A 21,991-nucleotide genomic window follows, 5' to 3' on the forward strand; every position below is an offset into this window, starting at 1 on the left:
TTGTTGCGCTTATATAGTAACAAATGTAAATTATTAAAATATAGTCATATCTTTTAATATAAATAAAATGAAATACAGATTTAGAAAAATAATAAAGATATTTAGATACTCGTATATACCTAATATTAATATGTAGTATGTTTTTCGATTGACTAAAAACTGTAAATAACCATGTTATTAAATTGTAACATTGTTGAGCTTATCTTTATAAGTACGTACAATAATATTACATTTATATACCTGAGACATATCAGCTATGAATGATATATGATAAGCTTATCATACATATTGTTATTGACTTCGTAGGCAGCGCGTGATAAATGCCATAATTAGTATATTGCAACAATATTTGCCTTAGGTGTATTACGTGGTGCAATTTTTAAATATTCTGTTAATAATGGCCCAAAAGTCAAGTAGTGCATATTACAATGTTGATTATCAATATACTTCAATACAAAACAAAGATGGTGAGTCAATTAAATCATCTTGATTATTATTGATATTTCATATTAGTTGCAACCATGCTTTTAAATTAGTTAAACTTATTTCCTTTTGAAGTCTATTAATTTTAATAGTATTTTTCTTTCAACTTGGCATTCATACCGAGCCTAGCGTATTATCTGGGTAAAACGATTTTCTTTCCGACATGCCTGGGCTTCTTACAATATTGGCGCCATTTAGGTTTCTAGTCTAAATCATGCACCTTTAAACATCATCTCTACGGTCATACCGTAGTGAAAAATATTTTTTTAAATTCATTTTGATATCTCATATGTATTAACATAATTCCTTTTTGGTTGGTTTGCTTTAAGAAGGAAAATAATTTTATTATTATTGTTGATGTTTAATAATATTTTAATTTGTTAATATTTTGTTTTAATAGCATTGTAATCACCGTTTGTCATATTTTACATTTAACGATATTTTTTATTAGTAACAAAATTTATTCTTAGAGTTTCTATTTGCTACAGGTTGGCCAATCCATTGTTTATTAATAACTCTTCAAAAACTCTTTGAGAAAATCGTTATAACATGTATCTTATGTGTTTACTACAATAAGATTTGGGTTATTTAAATTTTCAATATAACAATTGAATACCTAGTGCATATAATTCAATTCAATAAAAAAATATCTTATAATATATATTTTTCGTTAGTTTATCATAACAAGGAATTGTAAATCAAAACTAGGGTTTTTTATAATTTAATTATTTATTTAATTATTTTATAATATATAGTAAAAGACAACATATTACTAAAAAATTAAACCAAAACTAAGACTACCGTTTACATTCAGCTATCGGTAAAAAAATTGAGGGTTAGTTATTATTTAGATTAAGTTAATATTTAGACTAATAAGTTTAATACATATTTAATCATAAGACCAAAATTTCAGAAAGAATTAAGTGTGTTTGTCTTTATTTTTATTTATTCAAGCATCGAGCTAGGTGCACAAAAAGATTGAACATTTTTTATCCTGTCTTATTCTCAGTGATGGTCGAAGAAATTACATAATATATTTTTATATCAAAGTTATAAACCTTCAGTGCCAGAGAGCGAAGAGAGAATATCGCAGGTTTTCATTAAATAATAATCGCTTTACAAAGCACAATATTCAATTATCTAACTGAAGGATGAGAGCGACACTACGTTTTATCCAATGAGCAGTAGGTTTATCTGAAGGTAAATAGAACGCTAAAACAAAATTAGACGAATGCCCCGTTGTTGCCAATACTCCTTTCCTCTCCAAGGTTTTATATAATGGACATTTATATCTGCTATTCTCCTCAAAATCCTTTTTTAACTTTGGATATAACCAGACGGCTGGCATGGTGTCATTTAAAACTTTCGGATATTGTTCTCCAATAGAATAAGTTTGGCGATCCCATCTAGCACCATCCATAAAAAAGCCATTAACATTTACTCCGTACTCTGGCGGAACTTTTTCATAATCAACATGAAGAACTTGAAAGTCAAATACTAACAAATCTATTGGAATTTTTTTAGAACGAGCATAATTTTGAATTGATCCAGTAAGAAATGCTTGAGTAAAGAAAAAACCTGATAACCAAAATGTAGGAGGCTTTCCATTTTGAAACCAATTTTCTAACATTGCTAATCGCTCAATAAAATCAGCAACATAGCTTGGTAGCGGTTTTAAGCTGGGGTAAGAAACCTTTGACCAGTTGTCCGGTATTTTGCCTAATAACATTGCATTAGATTGTAAATCTAACGCTGGAGACATAACTATAACGCCTTTAACCGCTTTTTGAAGATCTATTAAAGAACTCCTGATTTCATTCAATAATTTATTAAAACGTTGCATTTCCTGAATAAGTACTGTGTTCATTGATTCACTGTAATCTACTGGATATCTTTTCTGTGACAATTCTATGTCAAAGGGTAATGGCAATTTAGATAAAATTTCGGAAGCCATTTGTGTAAGTATGATTTCGATATTGCCGCCTTCACCCCCACTAGTAGTACCTTCAACTAAAACTAATGCAGTAGTTAAAGCGACTGAAATCGAATAGTCTCGAGTTATACCTGCATTCATATGTAATCCGAATACCTCGGGTGGAGGATTAACAGGAACAGTTTCAATGTGTTTTAGGTAGTCTTGATATTCACATCTTCGCGGTAATCCGTACTGTGATCCTAAATCACAGAACAAATAATTAGGTTCATTGACAACACCGGAGTTGACATAATTATCCAAAATAGTAACGATTAGTCTTCTGTCCCAATCGTCAGTCACACGACCACCGTAATTGCATTCGCCTGTTAAATATTTTATAGCAACGTACTGTATTTCTTCGTATTGATTCAAAAACATTTGCAATTGCATTACTGATATATGGAAGTCAGAATCGTTGAAACCGTATTGTATATTCCAGCCAAGTGGACCAAACTTTTTTCTTTCTTGTACAACCGCATGAAAAAAGCTTATTCCATATAAAAGCTTACTGAAAGGCTTATCTTTTCCAGGACAACCTTCAAAAAACTCAGGTTCTTTTAAAGGTTCCGATAGATAGGATCTATTTAAGTTATGTTGAAGACCTGTTGGGGGTTCATTTGTCATTTTAACACCTACTTGCAACACAGACTGTGGAAATTTATCAGACGGATAGCTGGTGAGCCATAGTCGAAAACTTAGATCAGTATTTGTTAGATCAAAACCCTCGACAATTTTTTCTAAAACAGGTAACCAGGATACTGCTAAATGACAATTTTGTAAACATACCCAACCACCTTCTAATTGGGCTTTTTCTATCATGGCTTTAGCAATTGGGCCTTGACCTTGGCCCAAAGATATTGAATTAAATCTGTGACTATATCCCATTTTGTCGCAATATTTAATTAACGCTCCCATAGGATCAGAACCAGGAGAAAGAATAAATATCAGAGGAGCTAAGCAGTTTGAATCTCCAAATGATTTACCTATGTCGAACGGTGGAGGTGTAATGTATTTTTGGCCCATCTGTTTTTCTACAAAATCAGAAATTGCAAATGTTAACTTATCTGGTCTTAAAACTCTTACAATCAAGAGTTTTTGAAAGTTAGTTAATTTTTCATCCCATCCACCTGGAAATGATTTCCGATGAGGTTCCAGGTCATCGTATACCTCTTTCCATTTACTTTTAGTATGTACAAAACTATCTTTAAAAGCTTTAAACAAAGGTAAGTCATTCAAGCGACATATTTCATCCCAGCCCTTATCTGGCAACCAATCAACAGGTTTTTTTAGCAAATTTTCTACTGCTATTCCTCCCGTTATGAGAAAAATATACTCATCGTGATCCATTTCACCTGTAGATAACATCATTTTAGAGCACATAATAAAGGAAAACATTAGTTTATCCTTATCAAATAATGACCTACAAACGTTGCTATATAAGTTGTATGTAAATGTTTCTTTTAAGAACTTTAACCGTTTTTCTAAATCTTTAGACTTGTTTGCATTTTCAATCGAAATGATATATAAATTTATAAACCAAGTTAAAGAATATTGATACATAGGGTCTACATTTGGTAACTCAGTAACACAATAGTAAAGGACCGCCGAATGTGATGCTATAGGTCTATAACCAAGCCTAAATTTTTCAATTATGATTTCAGTCTCAACGGAAGCTTCTTGTTTTTTCATTATATCAATAGCTAGTATTTTAGAAGAATCTAAAACTTCGATGGCCGTCTCATCTTCTAATATGTCTCCCTTCGATTCTTGTAATGTACGTAATATATCATCTTCTACTTGTTTTAGGGCTGCTCTATTAGCCGCACCTTGAACAATTAATTTTTCACGTTTTTCTTGCAAGTCGGGTCTTTCTTTAGCAACGACTATCCCAAGTAACTGATCTTCTAATCCATCTTTCGTAAGTGCGAAATTAATCAAAGTTACTTTATTAAAAACTTCAGGTAAATAATGTGGATTTCTTAATTTTGTTGTCATATACAATCTAAAATGAGGATGATACTCAATGATATTTTCTCCTAGAGCAATAAATTCTTTTCCTCCTTGTGTATAAGTAAGTTTTAATAAAACGGGATCTAAAGGTGCTTCTACATCTTCCAAAATACAATCTATTAGGGCCGGTTTTCCGTACTCTAAGCAAGTTTCTATAACTTTCATGTAATTACTATCAGTAAACTTCATAACCTGCAGATCGTTAGATTTTTCCATAGTTTTAATCCATTTATTCGCCTGCCCTTGTGGGTCAACAAGTAAAGACCATTTTAACGAATTATCTTGTATGACAGCGTTATCTATGGAAAATGAATCCCAAGGTAATCCTGCAATACACCAATTTTGTATTTTAATATCCGTTCCAAGAATATCTTTGAAAATAAACTGTTCGGAATGTGGCATTTCAAGCTTTATGATTAAATCTCGCCATTTACCTAATACAGAATTTCTAACAGGCAAAGTATACGGTGCCAAATATGCAATTATACCACAAGAGACTAGGATGTCACCTGCCAAATTGTCATATAAACGTTGTAAATTTTCAGCAGCTAATGTCCATCGAACCCTCTCACCACCAAGACCACCTATTAGTTTTTCTGCACGACACAATTTATCAACACATAGTTGCACTTCATCTTCTAAAGCTTTCTTCTTAATATTAGCTTCTTCCAACGCTTCATTTAATTCTGCTAGTTTTGCTTCTAATCTAGCAACGGTGGCTTTTTTTTCTTCTAAAATTGCCATTGTTTCAGAAAATTCTCTCTCTGCGGCTTCTAACTTTGCTTTTTTTGGAGCTACAACTTTGGCTACAGCATCATACATATCCATTGCAATAATCCACTTACACAAACCTTCAGCAGCTGTTGAAGCTTTAGCTATGATATGCGGCTTAAAATCTTTATGAGAAAGATATTCTTTCCTAATTTTTTGCATTGTAGCTATTGGTATATTATCTTTGTCAAAATTTTTAAGAGAGTCCAAGAAACCCATATCACCTAAAATTCTTTTGCTAGGTCCCCAGTAATCGAACATTTTTTTTCCTGGATTATCGGGATCAGGTATTTTATCAGGTGGAATTCCTTTCATTACACAAACTGCAGCCATAACTAGCTTTACGGTTGCTGGGGGATTTTTCATAGATTTGACAATAGTGATATCAGCTGGCTTGAGAGTATTTAAGGCTGCAATTGCATCTTCTAAAATAGGTAGAGCTAAAGCTAAGTCTGCCTCGCAATCTTTTTTGAGTTCTTGTGCAGCTGCTGCCTGCACATTAGCAACTTTTTGATCTTCTCTAACTTGTGCGGCTGCTTTGTCAGCAGATGCTGTTTCAACTGCTATTTCTTCCATCATTTTTGCTGATTTCGCAGCCATAACTATTAACTGTGGTTTTAAAGCATTTAAATCATGTTGCATTATTGCTACTGCTTCTGCTGCTTGTCCAAGCTTATCTAAACCATTTGTATATCGTAATTTAGCTGCTCTTAACTCTCTTTGTTTTTTGTTAGTCAATATTGTAAATGATTTTATTAAATTTAAATAGGATGCAGATGTTATGTAAGTTTTTCTACCAAATTGATTGTAAAAATCATTTGACACTATTCTTGAATCCACATGAAATTGCTTGCATGCAACAACTGCAGCAGTCTTTACTTTATCAGGTACGTTTACTTTAACCATATAGTAATGAGCTACCATTTCTAATGCATCTTCAGGCCAACTATCGAACCAATCAATAGTGCAACAGTTTACAAGAGAAGGGTAAAGTCTCAGTCTAGTTCTGAAAGAACTTCCGATGGGACTAAAACATAAAACAACATGTAATTTAGCTTTGCATCGACCGATAAAAAAAGACAAGATTTGCAAAGGACTTATATCAAGATTTCTATTTCCTCCTTGAGCTGCTAGTCTAACTAATTCAAGAATTTCCTGAATTTCATCTAACCCGTACAGATTAGGAACTTCCCCTGAGTTTAATAAACTGTCTAGGTTTTGGATAAAAACTTCTTCTTTTATTTGATTTTCGGTAAATAAAAATGTTGTATCCTTATTCAAACCACCGGATTCACGCAATACCAATTTTATATCGTCACGCCAATCTTTAACACTATAAGATTTGGTTATTTCAGGTTGAAATACCTGTTGACCGAGAATTGTACTGGCTAGTCTAGTAAGTGACTGCCGGCCAGAACCTCCTACGCCCACGAGTAAAGCACTCCCCGAAGGCATTGATAGTAATCTACATATTTTTGATAAATGTTCCAAAGCATAATCAAATAATACAATAGTCATTTTAGCCTTATGCATAGTATTATATTCCGCCAACATCGATATAGCTATATTTAAAAAAACCTCTTTTGAAGGTATTTCTTCGTATTTCCGTTCTCCTTCAACACTATCTGTATCCATGTAGCATCCAAACATCATTTTTTTAAGATTGTCTTGAGTAACTTCTCCTTTATCATTTTGGTAAGTATCTAAGGCGGAATCAAAAGTGTCTCTCATAAAGTCTTGTGTTGATTTTCGCAATAAATTGAAGAACCATAAACGATCAGATTGGTCAACTAACCTATCATAAAAAACACGCAAAATTTCGTGAACCCATACTCTTGTAAATGTTTTTTTATTTTCAGCGGATTCTCTTCGTAACAGTGCACAGCCTTGAATAACTCTAGAAAAGTCGCGTAAATTAAATATATAATGAGATTTTGCAGGTGTTGGTCTTAAACCTTCCGTAGCTTGATCATATATATTCATAGTTGCAGCTATTATATTCACAATTACAGGTTGAGTGTCTTGACCAAATCCGTTTCTACGCCAACCTAATTGTAACAAAGAAATAAATATTTTAGTCATACTTTCTTTTGAAAACTCATTGATTGAATATATATTATAATGTCGTAACATTCTTGGGTATATTAGCTGTCTGCTTCCTCCAACTGGGCCGATTGCTCCATAAAAAAAGGTGTCGTATATAAATAGCTTTTCGGTAGTTTTAAGATCATACCAGTGTTTTTGATCGAAATACAATCTTAATAATTCAATAGCAGGCTGAGCGCCATATACTTCTTTAGCGGGCATATTCATATCATCAATAAATATAATAGCCTGTTTACCCTTTGTTGGACCGTAATTGTTTTTTCTTCGTTTTACTAATTTGGAAAGAACCAAATCTTGTGTTTGATTGGCTGAAGTTGTTGTGGTAAATGTTATAAAACCTGGGGTAAATTTTTCCAAATCAACGTTACTCATTAAAAAGTTTTGAACATAAAAACTTTTACCTGTTCCAGTAGGCCCTATTAATAATAAAGGTTTCGAAAATTTTGTGTGTAATTTTAAAAGAAATAAATATTTTTCAGTTTCTAACGTAGGTATAATCGTTTGCAATAAGTTAATCTGCTCCTTCACTTGAACTGCTTTAACAGCATCTGGCCAAGGTTTCCAACACCCTTTACCTTTGTACATGTAAAAATGATCTATTATCATTCCTTCACCTGGAATCGAAATATCAATTCTATCTATTTCAGGAGGAATCCCATTTTCCCCTTTAAAATAAGGTTTTAAGAATTCGTCAAATCTCTCACGTGAATCTGTATTTAATATCCCACCAATACCCCAAACCAACGCTGTCATAAATGAAGCTAAAAACCATGTTCTGGTGTACTTAGTGTCTTCTTCGCCCTCAACGGCATTATCCATTAACATTTCTATAAGCCGTAAAGTACTTATTATAAGGTTTACATCACCAGCGGTAACTAGTTGAATACACTGTTTTCGAACAAAATAAACCAATGGATCAAATAACCATGAACACATATTAAAAATGTATTCTTCATTTTCTTCTAACCAAACGGGGTTAAGAGTTTTTAACCAAGACTTAAAAAATGGTTCAAAACCAAATGACGACGACTCCATATAAATCATACCACACCTTGACACCGTGGCAGGCGAAGCTTGTGCTAGATCCATAACTTCAAAAATCATTGACATCACATTTGACATGGCCATTACTTCGCCAGAAGTTAAGCAAAGCTTTTTATTATCATCTAAAACAGTGTTCATATTTTCAATCCATACTGCATCTACAGGTCCATCGAATACTATCCATTTTCTTACAGGGGTATCTTCCGATGCAAAGTCTCTAAACATAGTTGCTACAATTCCATCTGTCCATTCATATGAAATCGGATCAAAAGCCCCATATAGTTGACCCATAGTTACAGCTTTTGGGTTAAGAACTTTATATGTACACTCACATCCACCTAATTGATTTTTATCAGCCATAAAGGTTAAAGCTTCAGATAAAACTTGTAATGTCATAGATTTGCCAGAAAATGGATCACCCACTAACATGAAACCATGTCTAACTATCATCATTTCATATGTTTGAATAACTTTTAATAAGAAACACTCTATTGGTTGTAGATTATTTTTTTCACAAACAACATCACAAGCATTTAAAAAATTTTCATAATCAGGTTTAGGTAAAGTTATTCCTGGAAATAAATCCGATATTATTCCTTCAAACAGAGGAACGTCAAATGATAAAAATTTCGGTAAATTAACATCAGTAATTGACCTGAGCAATAAAACACTTTCACTTTCATTAGGGAAGCTTCTTTTTAAATTTCCTGCAGCAGATAAAACCGTTTTAACGGCACGCATACCGTAATCATAATGATTTTGAGAAGATAATTGTTCCGAACAGAGACGATAGGTCGTAACAATTTTAACTGATAAACTTCGAGCATCAATAAACCCAAATGAATATAAAGATATTTCTCCTATCATTGCATAATCAGGAACCATCATAGCAACAGTTCTAAATAGTACCTTTAGGTTATCGGGTAATTCAGATCTTCCTGCATACCCTGGATTCATAGTGATACAAACGTAGCAAGCGGGGTTTAAGTTTAAAATAGTCCCCTCAAAATCAAATGTTTCTAAGTGCTGCCTGACTGCTTGTACGATACACAAAATTTGTTGTGCAATAACTGATAAAACTTCAACTTCAATGCGATTGAATTCATCAAAACAAACCCAAGCTCCACAAGAAGCTAAGCCCTTAAAAAACTTTCCCATTGCTTTATAATCTAAGCCGTCAGAACAATTGAAAACAACACATTGAACAGCCAGAGCTTTAGCCAGATCCTTAGTGGTTTCCGTTTTACCAGTTCCGGCTGGACCTTCAGGTGCACCATTTAAATGGAGATAATAAGCCCCTATTAAAGTTCTGTAACAACGATCGGTAAGGGGTGTTATTACTAGACGATCTGAATTTCCTAAATATTCATACGCATAATTAACAACTGCATTTATTATTTTAACAAAAACTCTTTCTTCTTCCCAGTAGTATCTTAACTGAGCTAACCACTGAAAATCAGTAACTTCTGTCACATTTTTTTCAATAAGCTCTTGTATGACATCTTTTGCGTGCACATCAATCACAATTAAAGCTTTTACTGTAATACTACTAAGTTTAGATAAATCAGTTCTCCGAATAACAGCAACAGTTTCATTAAGTTGTTTTGTTAATGTTTTGTGAAATTCTTGTAGTTCACTCAACTTATGAGTATTCAAGCTCTCATGAACATCAATAGCCCAATAAATTTGAGAAATCGCTAAAACGACCATACCTTCCCAACATAATATCCAATCTACACGGCTCATATTAACATAATCATAGTAAGACAACTCAGTTTCTGATTTAACTGCTTTTAACATTTGATCTTCAACCTGAATAAGCCATTTTTCAACAGATCCTCTAGCTGCTGCTACACTAATAGTTTCTAAAAACTCTATTTGTTCTCCTTCCATCGATATCATAGCAGATATATTATATTCAGAATCAAATACTAATCTATTTATACCTTCAAAACATTTTTTTAGGTGTGGTTGAACTTTAAGTGGATTTTTTGTTTCAGATAAAATTTCTAACATTTCATCATTTGATAAAAAGAAAAATCTAGGAAAAAATAAACGTTTCTTTTCTAAATAATTGTTAATACCATCATTAATTTTTTCTAATAAATTTGAAGCTATTTTGAAAGACTCTAGAACACCTGCTCCACCGGCTATTTCTAATACATGTGGGTCTTTATCAACAGAACCCATATAACGACGATATATGTTATTAACTTCAACAAACATTACCCCTTCTTCTTGCATTTGGGCAACAATGTCTTTTGAAGAAAATATTGGTAACAAATAAAGCCATTGACTTTGAACTTTACCCCATTCGTCTATAGTAGAATTAACACGTGTAATCTTATCATACCATGCTCGTACCTGAGATTCAAAGGGTTTTACGAATGCTGAGCCCCGCATACCGATTGTTTTTACAATATGATCATCCAGAACGCTTTGTATGTCATCCAAACCAGTGAGTATATAAATTCCAGTATCTTTGTATGGGCTGGTTTTAAAACAAATATCAACCCATTCAGCCATCATCTTATTCAAATTTGTTATAAGTGCTAATTCTTTCGTTGCTGCGACGCTGACAATTTCATACTGATCAATATCTTCCCAAAGATTAAAGTTAATAATTTTTCTAAGGGATGTGCCAGCATTGGGTGTTAAATCGAATCCAGCAATATTTGACATTTCATCCCAATGTCTCTGTACCAACGCTGGATTACACATGATGTGAGCCATTTGAACATTCGGTCGCCAATCCTTAATTTCAGCTATAGCTTGAGCACAAAGCTTCATAGGTGCTGGTAAGTTATTGATATCAGGATCGTCAACTAAGCCTTGAAATCGTTTCTCAACACCTTCCGATATTTGTTGTTTAATTTTAGCTTTATAAGCCTTTGAAAGTTTTAAAAACTCTTTGTAATAGTAATCGTGATCTTGTTCTATTTGTTCGTGATCTAAATATTCAAACGGACCGTCCATCCATGTATAGTAACTACGTTTCCATTTATGTACCAAGTACACGAGACAATGAAAAGGTTTTATAAAATCTTTTAATTCTTCTAACTCTGCATAATTAGATAGAGGAAATTTAAAAGTAGTTTCTTCGTTATTAATCCACGATACTAAATTATCACAACCTTCAAGACGATGAACAAGTTTTCTTAAATATTCCAAATATTCGAGTGTATGATTAATATCGTCCATATTATCTAATAGTTCGAGATATGGTGTAATTTCTAAAACTTCTTTATTTAGATAAGCAATTTTAGATAAAAGATTATCTTCCATTTCTGCTTTAAACGTTTCATATGATGCAGCATTCTTCTCAAAAATAGGTTTTATATCTGTTATCCAATTAACAGTTCTTGTATTAGATGCTACATGTTCTGAAGATAGTGACGTCATTTCTAATAAATTTGAAATTATATTTATTTGTCTCAAAATTCTTTCCTTCAGCTGTTCCACTAAAACCGTTTTTGCGTGTAATATGTATATACCTTGTTCAACTAACTCAGCAGCATTTTCTGGTTCCTTCAAAGCTTTACTTGCAATTATTTCGAACTCCTTGCAGATGCTATTATTTTCATCTATGTGTGTTTTTACAATGCCGGCAATAATATCGTTTATAAATTCTGTAGCTTTTTCTTTTAATCCAAATATCATTCTTCTCTGACAAACTACCGCACAATTAAAATATTCGTTTTCAATAATCGCTGTTATATCAGAATTAATACCTTGAAAATAAATAATTTTTTTCTGTGAATCTTCGAATTCTTTAGCTTCTTCAATAAATTTAAATAGTTTTAATTTGGCTTCATCGCCGTACAACATATGATAATTAACTCTCAGTTTTGCTAAATATACATTCAATGTATTAAATACAATATTTAGCTGAACCTGCAATCTTTCGTGACCATTGTTTTGCAACCACGCATTATATTGCACTGGTAAAGCATCATGATGGTATGGTATTTTAATATATTGTTCAATCGGCATAAGTCTTTGTGCAATATTAGAAATGGCATTAATTATTGAGTGATATACATTATACATTTCGTCAAGCGAGGGGTCATATTGAAATTCACCATTAAAATCTAAGTCTAAATTCAGTAAAGGTGCGGAATCGGAATCTTTTAAAGATTCTATTATGGCATTTATAGATCTCCGCATTAATTCTTGTATTTGCATAGATATCATTTTCGTTGCACATTTCACAAACTCTGGAATTTTTTTTGGCTGCATTCCTCTCAGGCACCTCGGGTTTTTTAACCAGTTAACAAGTACAGAATACCAAGTACTAGAAACCAAGTAATCAGCCCGTTTTATTTCTTCCATTATTTTCACTTGAAAATCATTTACATCTAATGGACCTTTTGCTCTATATTTTGATAAATCGATTATAAATTCCGGAAATATTTTTTCAGAGGATTCAAGTATAAGTCGTATAAATGGATGAAGTAATAAAGATCCAGATTTCAGTTTCTTACGAAATTTTATCATTTTATTATAGTTAGGAGTAACACCGTTAAATTTAAAGTATGGTTCTTCATATTTTTTTCGGGGTATTCCAGGCACATCACGAATTACAGTCTTAACAGCCAAGTCATGCAAGTTTCGATTCCATTCATCTTTGCTTTCACTTAGAAGTTCTTCCATTATTGCAGGATAAGCATTTCGCAATTTTAATGGAATTAAGTCACATATTTTTCTTTCCCATGACTTTAACATAGGTGGAGGTTGTATATTTTGAGCACATTCACGTAAAACATTTATATGCCTTTCTTGTGATATTTCCAAGTTATCGAGTTCATATCGTTCATTTGGTATACGAGCAACGGTAATTTTTCTACCTACCGCTTTCTCTTCTAAAATTTGTCTAAATTTTTCTTTTTTTTCCTAAAAAAATGGTGTACTTTTTAGTTATAGTTAGCAAAAATGTGCCAATTTCCAAAGTTTCGTACAAAATATACTTACGACTTACTACTAAATGACAAAATAATGTTTTTTTTTTTTAAATATTATCATTTTTAATTAGTAAGTAGATACTATTTACCTTAATTCGGTTGTAGGGTGGAAGCGGCGTAAATGGTAACTTGCTGACTTTATTAACATCAGGTATTGGTAACATAACAGGAATGCGACATCCATTTTTAGTTTGCAATAGTTTTCTTAATTCGCTTTCTTCCATTTAAAATATTTACCAGATACCTGCTACTCACAAAACTCCAAGGTAATAATTATTTATAAATATTCATCTTCCACATTCAACAATAAGCGTATTGCTCTTCCAAAATCAATAATTTATTTATAAAAATCGTCAAGGCAACGGATCTGTACAGATATAAAACTACCAGACTGTACGATGTTTATATATGCTCTTTGGAAATGGGGTGTTATAGTTTTCTTGGATTCCGATATAAATACAGCATTTTTTAAATGCTGTGTTTTTCCTAATTACAGCAATGTTTACAAGATAGCAATTATTTTTATGAAATGTAACCGAGATTTTATAAAAAATATAAGTATTGCAAATGTTTGAATGTTATAATATGATCGACTTAGATATAACGAATGAATAGAATAGAAAAAAATATTTTTATGATTATCTTGAATCATTAAATATCTAATTAGAAACGCTATTCATAAATCTTCACTGTCAAAATGTTTTTAAATGGTTGAATTGAACGGATCTTAAAGTTCTTTTACATTATATTAAATATAACCATTAAATAGTATTACATTATATTACATTCGTCGTAGGAAGGTTCTGAGGAAAAAAAATAGATATTTCATTTAATCGAATCATTAATATAATTATGTAAAAGTCTCTTTCATCTTAATCACCAAATGAAGATAATAATTTCATTGCAAATAAAAGTAAAACACAATCGATATTTTACAGTTATTTATTATACCTTGAACTGCCAATCGCCTACTTAAAATATACCGACTTAATATTTGAGGACTAACGAGTTCAAATGGACATCAAGAGTATGTTTATTTTTAATTTAAACTTTATTATTTATTGCTGTCACTATTTAATTATTTTGTATCTTCTTAGATTATGGTCATTAAATATCTGGTGATATTACGTCAAAGTCAAACTCATATTTCTAGTAGGTAGTTCTGTTGAAAATATTTGGCAAATATATCAACAAAAGCTAAAATATTAATAAAATAATTCTCGCCTAATTGTAAAAATGAACATAATACGTATTAAATTATTGATTTTAAATATCAATTCATAAATCTATCTTTACAAACAATACTAAAATAAGACGTGTTCTGGGAAATAAATTATAATCCTGTACGTATGAATAAATGGTATTCTTAAAATAAAAAATAAAATATGAATCATAGTCATGGCTGCTTAGAAAAAAAAAAGTTATGATAGACAAATAGACAGACCTAAAAGTATTCTGTTTATTCATCAGATGTTTATAACTTTAATAGAAAATATTTATCATATACTGTTTTTCTCTTTCAGATGGCAGTAAAATGCATGGAACCCAGAGAGTTATCATATTTTGCCTTCTAACAACAGTCCTACCAGCAATTCTCATAATATCACCACTTTACCTACGTAATATTAAATATGCAGATGTTATGTACAGAATATCTGATTCAGATGTTATACAGATACATAAAGGACAATCCTCTATATTTTGTCAAAAACATTCCTTAAAAATGAACAGTAGCTTCAATGCATTCCAAATGAAAGGCAGACCTAATTTAACAAAAAAGAGGCGACACATAAAATTAAGAAAATCAATGACATTACCCGATGATACTCTTGAATATTGGGGATTTTATCTTTTTGCTGGAGCATCAGTAGAGTTAAAAGGGTGTTCTAGATATGAAGGATCTAAAATTTTAGTTGTTAAAGGTGATAAAATATTAAATACTTGTGGTATTTTAGAGGGTGATAAATATAAAAGAGATCCATTACTTGTGGGTAAAAATCACCATGTCTCAGTAACAGTGGAAAGACCTACGAGTAAGAAACGAGAAGTAATGCAAAACAAAAATGAAATTTGGCATAATAATAATATGTCAGATGAGATTATAAGAAAACAAACAAAACATAAAAGAGATGTTGTTAATCCATCTCTGCATAACCCTAATACAATATTAGATACAGGTGTTAATCATGGAGGAAATGCTTTTAATATTACCACTAATTCGGCAGAAGATAAATCAGTTTCCAGTTTTGAAACTAATTTATATGAATGTTACAATGATAACATATTAATGAATGAATTCTTCCCTTATTCAATTCATTGCAATAACACAAAGTATTTAGAAGATCTTACTACCCTTAAAGTTGACCATACTGTAACATCTGATGGATATTACTATTATATATTTTATAGTGATAATGATTTTGTTAATAATGATATTCATGCCATTTTTGATATTTACAAACCAACATTCCAATACTCTAATATATCAGATTCTAAGATGTGCTTAAATCAGACAGAATGTGAATTTAATATTAATATGTTCAGTGATGAACTTGTTATAGTCGAAGTCCCAACTAAGGATGGGTTAAATAATAATGATGACTCATTTATTTTAATGTCTGTATGTCATCCTCGAATATCTGTCTACATTTTTTTTCCTGTATCTGTTCTTCTTTTAATTCTACTATTTGCATTTTTATGATATATCTTGTTGATGATACTCTATATTACATTTATAAAAATAAATATAACCAGAAGTGTGATATTAATTTATTAAAAAAAAATAGCTGTAGGTTAGTTTTTATTTATTATAAGACTGTGATGATATTTTGCCTGGCATCTGTTTAATTGTTGTAGATTAAGAAAGAGTTACATAATATAAATATCCACCTATTACTTACATTTTTTCTCATTTTCCTATTCTCATACAAACCTATGGATTCCTATAACATTCATAAGAACGCATATTTTTAAAATTACCTTCTGTAATTTCTTTATTCTGGTACTGTTTTTTTTCTAATACAGTGTTAAAAAGTATTAAGCTTTATCGCTATTTAAAAAAAAAACGTTATTTTAGTAAACTTAAATTAAGTCAAATACGCCTGCAGTTTAGAATACGCATTGCTGTACAGTTACTTATTGCTATTTGCTTTATCTTTATTGCAGGATGTTTTCATAGATTCCTTCCATTCCAGATGTTTAAAATGTTCCTAGAAATTTAAGTATTTTAAATAAAACATATATTACCTTCGTATTTCCTTTAAATTCCTTATATATAACATTTAGTCGTTTTTAATCTCATAGTAAATACGATAAGGTTATTTTTTATTGTATGGAATATAGACTACACATATGTTCCTTAAATAAAAAATAATTTAGTACGCAGTCATTTTATATATTTACATACTATTTGATGTGATATATTCTCAAAGATAAGTAATATGGCTAAGATACTACAGATTATCTCTTTTGGGAATACGAAAATACCTATCGAGATATTCAAAATATTAGGATTACTACGTTTCACAATATCATTTTTAGTATGAAGTTTTATCCACAGAAATCAGTGATAACATTTTAGCAGTCAATAGGAAGTTACCTATTGATTATACTATAGAAAACGTCTCAGTACATCTATGGTTGATGGGATGATCCTGACCTTGTGATCTAATCTCTCGATAAACAATAAACAAATGAGTTTAAAGAGCTAAATGTAATTATCTCCATGAAATTTTCTTCAACATGATTGATGAAGATCTTTTGTCTGTATTTCAATGAATTGTTGACAAATGCCTTATGTTCAGTGACAAAGATACTTAATAATGGCAAATTTGCTATTACGATATTTATGTAAATAGATTAAGAAATTCTCTTTACGTTAACAGTTAATAGGAATTTTCGTTAATATTTAATTGTATTTTAATTCATGGTTATAGATCTGTTAACAATTAACAGAAGCAAGTAATTGTGACAAGGATGATTTAGGTTAAAAATTGAAAATATAACTTTTGGCAATAAGCATACATTTAATGTCAATATTTGCGTTTTTTGGCATTAATTTGTGAAAAATGAATGCATTTCTACTGCGAAGTGTCAAGTGTATTATTTCAAAAGTTTTCGCACTTTTCATAAGGAACCTTAATTACCAACTTCGTATATTTCGAAGAAAATTTATTCCAAAAATATAAATAATTCTAAATGAACATATAAACCATGTAGAAAATTAGTATAAGGGAACACAGGATCAAAAAAAGGACCTGTCAAAAGAAAGTAATGACTTAGAGGAAATTTTGATTTATTATTTCCACATAGTTGTGTCCAAAGTGCGTTTCAACAGCTCAGTTGGTAGATTTTCTGTAAACAAAATTTGTACAATTGAGTATACAGCTACAGACAATTAAGGTTCCGATCGGGATTGGAGCGCTACAATTTCACATCAATAACAATACAAAGAAGATATTAAATCATATTTATTTACCGTATTACAAAAACAGTTTACCATATTATGTACAACTGGAAAAAAGCTACAATACATTTCCTTCTAGTACTTTTGTGATTGAAATAGCCTCTCCAGTACCCGATGAGACCTCTCTGCAAGTAGCAGGGAGGTCTACGCGGAATGGGGGCCATCCGGCCGGGCCGGTCTTACAACTATGTATATTAGACTTATATAGATACGTTTATAATAGTATTAATGTATTCATCAATTAAACTAAAACCAATATATCGGTCCAAATAAAATGAGTTCCAATAAAAAATCAGCACAGCGGTACTTAGGAGGCTGCCCACCTAATACTCACACCGTTTAAATATCGCAATAGAATGCAGGACACAAAGTATAAACTGGAATGCGATGGCACCTCAGATGAGGTTAGCCACATCATTGGGCATTTCCGTAATAGTTGTGTGATAGAATTCCTCAATATCTTTCAATGCTCTCTTGTCAGCTTCAGTAACAAAGTTGATAGCTATTCCTTTACGGCCGAAACGACCACCTCTTCCGATACTGAAAATAAAAGTTTAAATTAAGAGGTGCATTCTTTTCTCTATAGAGCATTTAAAAATACTATTTATTGTGACTCATAATTACCGATGAATGTAGTTTTCGCGATTAGTGGGTAGATCGTAGTTGATCACGCACGAAACTTGTTGAACATCAATACCACGAGCTAGCAGGTCAGTGGTGATGAGAACACGAGAGGATCCTGTGCGGAACTGCCTCATAATGATCTCGCGCTCGCGTTGGTCCATGTCACCGTGCATGTGAGACACAGTGAAGTCACGTTCATGCATGGACTCAGTGAGCCAATCCACCTGAAAAAAAAAACAATAACATCAATTTAAAAAATGAACTTGCAATGTGGGATATTTTGAGTCCTTTGAAGTTCTTATAACCAAATTATCTGTTATTCTTAGAATATAAAATTTTAAATAAATGCAATATGTTTGTGGTTACAGCATCTTCTGACCTTGTTTAAACACACCAACCTCACATATGCATGACCTTGAAATATGATGTAAGATTAGCATTGCTATATTTAAGTTGCAATAATTGAATCCAATTATTTCAGCTACCACTACAGTACTGGTTTAAAACATATCACTTACTATGTTTTATATATGTATCAACTATTTTAGAAAAAGTAAAAATTGTGTACTTGTTTTTAAATTAGTGAAATAAAAGAACTCAGTTCTTTATAATCATAATTGTTCCTTAGACTGCTATTTTGCTATTTGTGGATTTTTTAACGAAACTAAATGTTTCTAGATATATTCTAGAAAAATTATTATAACATTTTTAAAATAAATAAGTCAATCACAAGTTACTCTACAAATATTCTATTTTATTACAATTTCCACCAATTTGATGAACTCTGCATAGTATTTAGAAGATATTGCTTACAATTTTATACAATTTCCTTCAGATATTAAATTTTAATTTTAATGAATACAAATAAAATATATCCTAAAACTAACCTTGCGACGAGTATTGCAGAAGATGACAGCCTGAGCGATGGAGAGGGTGTCATACAAGTCACAGAGTGTATCCAATTTCCAGTCTTCCACCTCAATCGAGATGAAGAATTGCTTGATACCTTCCAGTGTTAGCTATAAGAAGATTATGTATTTATATAATAAAATTCTTTCATTAAATATTTAAGCACTTGCAATAATGTTAAATAAATTTAAAACTATTTTATGAATCATAATATAATATATTGTCTCATGAAAACATAATAAGTAAGTTCTTCTCCAAAGTTGTTTCTATAAAATATATAATATAAATTGTAATAATTATCATAAAAATATATTACACAACATTAAAACATTAAAATACCAAAGCATGTCACATATAAAGTTATTTTTAAATTTTGCAAGAAATTAGAAACCCATATCATATAATAAAGTCAGGTAACAAATGTCTTCTAGTAAGCATAAACAAAATGTTTCTTTTTATGTAAAATGACAATGCATTTCCTTGTTATCAAATGCAGTGTAAGTATATGTGCAGGATTTATAAAAGATAGTCATAAATACTGCTATACTCATAATATAATGTAATTTTATAATAAGTAAGAAAAAGCAATAATGTCTAGCTTAATATAGTACAAATTTAATTAAGTATAAAAAGTGTTCTAATTAAAAATATTTCTCATATAAACCAACATATGATGGCGAGTAATTCTTATCTTTCGTTATATCCCAAAGAGCTTAAGCATTGTTATAAAGATAAACTAACAATTAAGTTTGCAGTAACTACATAGCAATTTGTACTATATTTTATTTAATAAATATTAGCAATAATATATTCTTACCTCTTCCTTCTGAACAAGTATGCGCACAGGTTCCCTCATGAAGCATCGAGACACTTCCAGTACATCATCAGGCATTGTAGCAGATAGCAAAATAACTTGAACATCAGATGACAGCATTTTAAACACATCGTGAATTTGATCTTTGAATCTGAAAGGTTCAAACAGACCGCATTTATACAAATTATCATTTCACAACTGTTCTTACATATTTGAATAATAAAATCTGACAAATTATCCAGTCAAATATAAAGTTACAATCAATCAAATATTTTCAGTCTTTATGATAGAGAAATAAAATAATATAAACTTACCCTCTTGATAACATTTCATCAGCTTCATCAAGTACAAATAACTTGATTGTGTTTGCACGCAGGGCACGACGCGTGATCATGTCGTATACACGGCCAGGGGTGCCTACTACGACATGCACACCACTCTCCAACTGACGAATGTCTTCACGAACATTTGTACCACCAATACAGGCGTGGCATTTAGCATTCAAGTGATCACCGAGAGCTATCACTACCTAAAATATGTAAAAGTCTTAGCACTGGATCTTGAATTTATAGCAAATCACTAATTCACTCATTGTTCACACATACCTTTTGAATTTGTTGTGCCAACTCTCTAGTTGGGGCCAAAATTAGTGCTTGACATTCACGAATGCTAGTATCGATCTGTTGTAGAATTGAAATAGAGAAAGTAGCAGTTTTCCCAGTTCCCGACTGGGCTTGAGCTATAACATCGCGACCTTGGATGCAAGGCATAATCGCGCGTTGCTGAATGGCCGAAGGCTTTTCGAAACCATAGGCATAGATTCCTCGTAGTAATTCTTCTTTCAATTTCATGTCATCAAAGCTTTCCACGACTTCATGCCAATTCGTATCGAGATTACCGCCGGGTTCCATACCCGAAGGTCCATCGTAGTTGCCTTGATCTTTTGATGGCCCATTTTTAGGATCCTCCGGCCAATCCTCTGATCTGAAACATATAAAACGTTATTTTTTATATCTAAAACAATAAAAAATTTAGATAGTCATGGATATATGAAATAATAAAAGAAGTAATGAATAAGCAAAAATCATTAAATTAAACTGTCAGATGTCATTTCGGTTAGATGCGCATTCCGCCCATTTTCTAGGAAAGTATATGATTCATGAACTGTAATGTAGGAGATTATTCAATCTATATTTTAACCTCATTGGGTTATGCGTCTGATTTATACGCATTAAACGCAAAACACGTGCACGAAGGCAAAGCAAGAATAATGTTCTGATGCCAGCGCCATGTTGGCAATCGGAGACCGTGCAGAAATCATATTTTTGAGAATACAGACTAAGGATCATGTATAAATTACTCAGTACATTACTGAATTAATTTATCGTTGTTTCTTTCATTGACTTTAATTGAGTAAACTAGAAAATAAAGCAAAAAAAATCACTTACCTTCTTTCAGGTGAATAGGACATGTTCCAATCGCGGTAGCTGAACGGAAAAGAACTAGCAAGGTCAAGTTAAGTTTAGCAAAAGCTTTTTTATGGTAATATAATAAATTAAAATATATCCGCTATATCTTTGCACTAATAATTTCAAAATATTTTAATATGATTATTTAGATACTTAAAATTTATAAAGACTGTATTTTCCACGAAGATTAGTAATACTAAAATAATAGGAAATTAAACGACGGAAGTAGGTGACTACAATTTCTGAGTAGAGTAAAACTTGCGCTACAGATAACACAAATTATTTAATATTGATTAACGAACGCAACATTTTCCGGTTTTTGTATTTTCGAATATCAGATATTATGCCGATATATATTTA

General features: G+C 31.4%; 3 protein-coding genes across 5 annotated transcripts; 1 reads left to right on the forward strand and 2 right to left on the reverse strand.

Moving 5' to 3' along the window:
* Positions 1-303: 303 nt before the first annotated feature.
* On the forward strand, positions 304-16,249 carry LOC113394534 (uncharacterized). Of its 2 annotated transcripts, none has more exons than XM_026631879.2 (2): positions 304-467; positions 14,874-16,249. In XM_026631879.2, exons 1-2 carry the CDS (start codon positions 398-400, stop codon positions 16,049-16,051), a joined length of 1,248 nt encoding a protein of 415 aa, XP_026487664.1. In that variant the 5' UTR covers positions 304-397; the 3' UTR covers positions 16,052-16,249. The 2 variants fall into 2 exon arrangements, with proteins under 2 accessions (XP_026487664.1, XP_026487665.1); XM_026631880.2 differs by lacking the exon at positions 304-467 and adding an exon at positions 14,515-14,693.
* Positions 1,496-13,773, reverse strand: LOC113394531 (dynein axonemal heavy chain 12). Its single transcript, XM_026631877.2, has 2 exons — positions 13,440-13,773; positions 1,496-13,282 (listed from the first exon to the last, which is right to left on the reverse strand). Exons 1-2 carry the CDS (start codon positions 13,572-13,574, stop codon positions 1,616-1,618), a joined length of 11,802 nt encoding a protein of 3,933 aa, XP_026487662.2. The 5' UTR covers positions 13,575-13,773; the 3' UTR covers positions 1,496-1,615.
* Positions 16,250-17,627: 1,378 nt separating the features above from the next.
* On the reverse strand, positions 17,628-21,883 carry LOC113394533 (eukaryotic initiation factor 4A). Of its 2 annotated transcripts, XR_003368585.2 has the most exons (8): positions 21,611-21,883; positions 20,768-21,146; positions 20,477-20,691; positions 20,166-20,313; positions 19,327-19,458; positions 18,440-18,663; positions 18,152-18,355; positions 17,628-17,703 (listed from the first exon to the last, which is right to left on the reverse strand). XR_003368585.2 is itself a non-coding variant. In XM_026631878.2 (7 exons), the coding sequence occupies exons 1-7, from the start codon at positions 21,631-21,633 to the stop codon at positions 18,211-18,213; spliced, it is 1,266 nt and encodes a 421-aa protein (XP_026487663.1). In that variant the 5' UTR covers positions 21,634-21,883; the 3' UTR covers positions 17,628-18,210. The 2 variants fall into 2 exon arrangements, 1 of the variants encoding a protein (XP_026487663.1); XM_026631878.2 differs by having other exon boundaries at positions 17,628-18,355.
* Positions 21,884-21,991: the final 108 nt, after the last annotated feature.

This window comes from Vanessa tameamea, chromosome 4 (assembly GCF_037043105.1).
Source record: "Vanessa tameamea isolate UH-Manoa-2023 chromosome 4, ilVanTame1 primary haplotype, whole genome shotgun sequence".
NCBI lineage: Eukaryota > Metazoa > Arthropoda > Insecta > Lepidoptera > Nymphalidae > Vanessa > Vanessa tameamea.